Source organism: Psammomys obesus, unplaced genomic scaffold (genome assembly GCF_907164565.1).
Source record: "Psammomys obesus unplaced genomic scaffold, mPsaObe1.curated_primary_1811, whole genome shotgun sequence".
Classification (NCBI taxonomy): Eukaryota; Metazoa; Chordata; class Mammalia; order Rodentia; family Muridae; genus Psammomys; species Psammomys obesus.
In genome coordinates, this window is record NW_026596057.1 from 4,728,430 (window position 1) to 4,731,108 (window position 2,679).

Here is a 2,679-nt window from a genome sequence, read left to right on the forward strand (position 1 = left end):
TGTGTGTGTGTGTGTGTGTGTGTGTGTGTGTGTGTGTGTGTGTGTGTAGAGTACAGGTGTACCACAGGGGCGCGTGCACTAATGAATGTATGGTGGGGCCAGAGGTCAACTGGATGCCACTCCTTAGAAGCTAGAGCCAGGCAACTTGTGTTTTTTGAAGCAGGGTCTCTCCCTGGGGTCTGAAGCTGCCGGCTCAGCTAGGCTGGATGGACAGGAAGCTGCCTGTCTGGCCAGGGCAGGGTCACAAATGCATGCATACCATCACGCCTCACTTTTTCACATGGGTTCAGAGGTTCAAGCAAAGATCCCCATTCCTGCATGGCAAGTACTTTACCAACCGGGCTTTTCCCCCAGCCCCTACAATTACAGTTTTAAAAGGCACTAACTAATCTAAGTTTGTTTGGAACAAAACAGAACTCTTGTGTAGGCTGAGGGAAGCTGGTCTCTGGTCCAGGGGTCTGTGGCTTGTACATTGAAGACAGGTGGATCTGTGGTGAGCTAGGGTTGACCCCCGGCTTTGCACAATCACTTAACCTCATGTCTTCATCTGTAAAATGGGAATAGTCAGACCATGTCTAGGAGTTGCTACAAGAGACAATGGAAATGAGTAGAGCTGAAGAGCACTTGGCACATGACTCAAGCGCTTGACTAAAACATCAGTTTCTCTCATCTCACTTTTACCATCACACCGTGCTTTTTTCCCCCAGCTTTGCCACAAAGACCCTGTACCAAGTCAGGCTCCATTTCTGGGCACCTGGGTGGACCTTCCATCCTAGGCTGGTTTCCACCCAAGTTGCAAGCTTAACCCTGACCCAAAGAGGAGGCAAAAGACAAAGAGGAACCAGCCCCTCAAAGAATCCTGCTCTCTGCTGAGGCCATTATGCTTATGGAGCCCAAAGAACTCAGTCGGTCATAATGTTATGTAGTAGCTTCCCGCTGCTGATAGGAAAGTTCTGCAGAGGTAGGGAAGAGAAACACTTAAGCCACATAAGGCAAATGCTAAACCATCCAACGATGTACGCTTTGTGAAGCTTTTAAATAACAAACGTCCAGTTCACGCAGACAGTGCCTCGAGATAACACATGACAATTTGAATAGTTTGACGTGCTGCAGGTACTGGCAAAGAATTTACCCCAGGCGCTTAGACCAGTCCCAGGGGCGAGCAGAAACTTCCAGATAGTTGCCCAACATCTGGGATACTACAATCTCTGTCTGGCCGACGTCAGCCAGAAGACACAGCCATCTGAGCTGGGCTCAAAATTCTTATCTCTGAGACCCACGCTCTCCCCGTGGCGGGCTAAACTTGGGAGGCTCGCTCCCCGATCTGCCTGAGGCTGCCAGCCCCGCAGTGCCCGGCCCGGGGGAACCGCGCAGCGCCGCCGCCGCTCACCTTCAGGTCGCTCACTAGCTGCTGCATGGGACTCAGGTACATGTAAGGCACGCCGCTACCTGCGCCCGGGGGACCGTCACTGAAGGAGATGACGTCCGCGAACGGCCTGCCGCGCACCGCCTCCAGCGTGGAGATGGTGGCCAGCGCGCCCCAGTCCGAGACGTGCGTCACGAAGCGGGCCACGCGCGGCGCGTCTTCCCGGGGTGGCAGCGGGGGCAGTCGCCCGTCCGCGTCCCAGTCCCCGTGGCCCCGGCCTCCGCGACCCCAGGCCGGCGACACCAGTAGTGCCACCAGCACTGGCGCTAGCAGGGCGACGACCACGGAGCGCGCGGGCCCAGGAGCGCGAGCAGCCATGGCGCTGTGTGCTCAGTCCCTGCCCCTGGACCTAACTTTGCCGGGGTTATTGGAGTTCGTCGGGGCCCCGCCCCTCCGAGCGGGCCAATCAGAGACTAACAGGCTGGGGGCGTGGCCCCAGCGCAGCCGGGTTTCCACACCCAACAGCGCTAGCCGCTGGGTCACGTGCTCTGATCTTTAAAGATTGCGAATTTTCTCTAAAGAGAGACTTGTTCTGTTTGTTTTACTTATAGGGCGATAAGCGAGGTCTAGACGAAATTAAGCAACATGCCCGAGTCACGCTACTAGGAAAAGGCTGACTTCTTCACGCACGCATCGACGAAGTCTAAGAGAAAATGAGTTTTCTGTAAGCTCTTTTCTGCTTACTCCACGTTAGCAAGCAAGCCACCGTGTAGTAAAAAGCAGAAGTACCAATCAATGTGCAGGAACTTGCAAATCACTGGCCCAGCAGTGTCCTCAGATAAAGCCACTAAGAGACTGTAAGTTTTCAGTTTTCCCACTTAGGACTTTGGCCTTGCCATTTGGAGACCTGTTAAGTCGTCTAGCTTGGTTAAATTCGTGGTTTCGTGCATTTATTACCCTGGCAGATCCTCCGAGCCGTTCCAGTCTTCATCCTGCTGCTCTGGGGAGTTAGAGAATGTGCGCCAACGACCCGGCCCACATTTTTCATCATTTTAAACTTTGGCCACTGTTAGAACGTGTAAGTCCCATCCTGTGTTCTGAATCAGGCCACGCCTCCCCGCAGCCCTCGCTAGCAGAGTTCTGAAGCAGTCCCGCACAGTGACTTGACAGCTCTTCTTAGTTTATGGCGCCCAGCTTCTTATGACATAGGCCAGGCTGAACTAAATCATGGGATCTGAAACGTCCTGTCTCCTCTAGAAGCATATAAAAATCCTTCCCTTCATTCTAGGGATTGGTATGCGACTCCTATGAAA

General features: G+C 53.7%; 1 protein-coding gene across 2 annotated transcripts in view; it reads right to left on the reverse strand.

Moving 5' to 3' along the window:
* Creg1 (cellular repressor of E1A stimulated genes 1) overlaps positions 1 to 1,780 on the reverse strand; it is a 10,891-nt gene extending 9,111 nt beyond the window's left edge. For both annotated transcript variants that reach the window (XM_055624596.1, XM_055624597.1), the window contains exon 1: positions 1,391 to 1,780. In XM_055624596.1, the coding sequence (XP_055480571.1) occupies positions 1,391 to 1,744 (354 nt within the window). In that variant the 5' untranslated portion in view covers positions 1,745 to 1,780. The remainder of the gene's footprint in view (positions 1 to 1,390) is intronic.
* Positions 1,781 to 2,679: the final 899 nt, after the last annotated feature.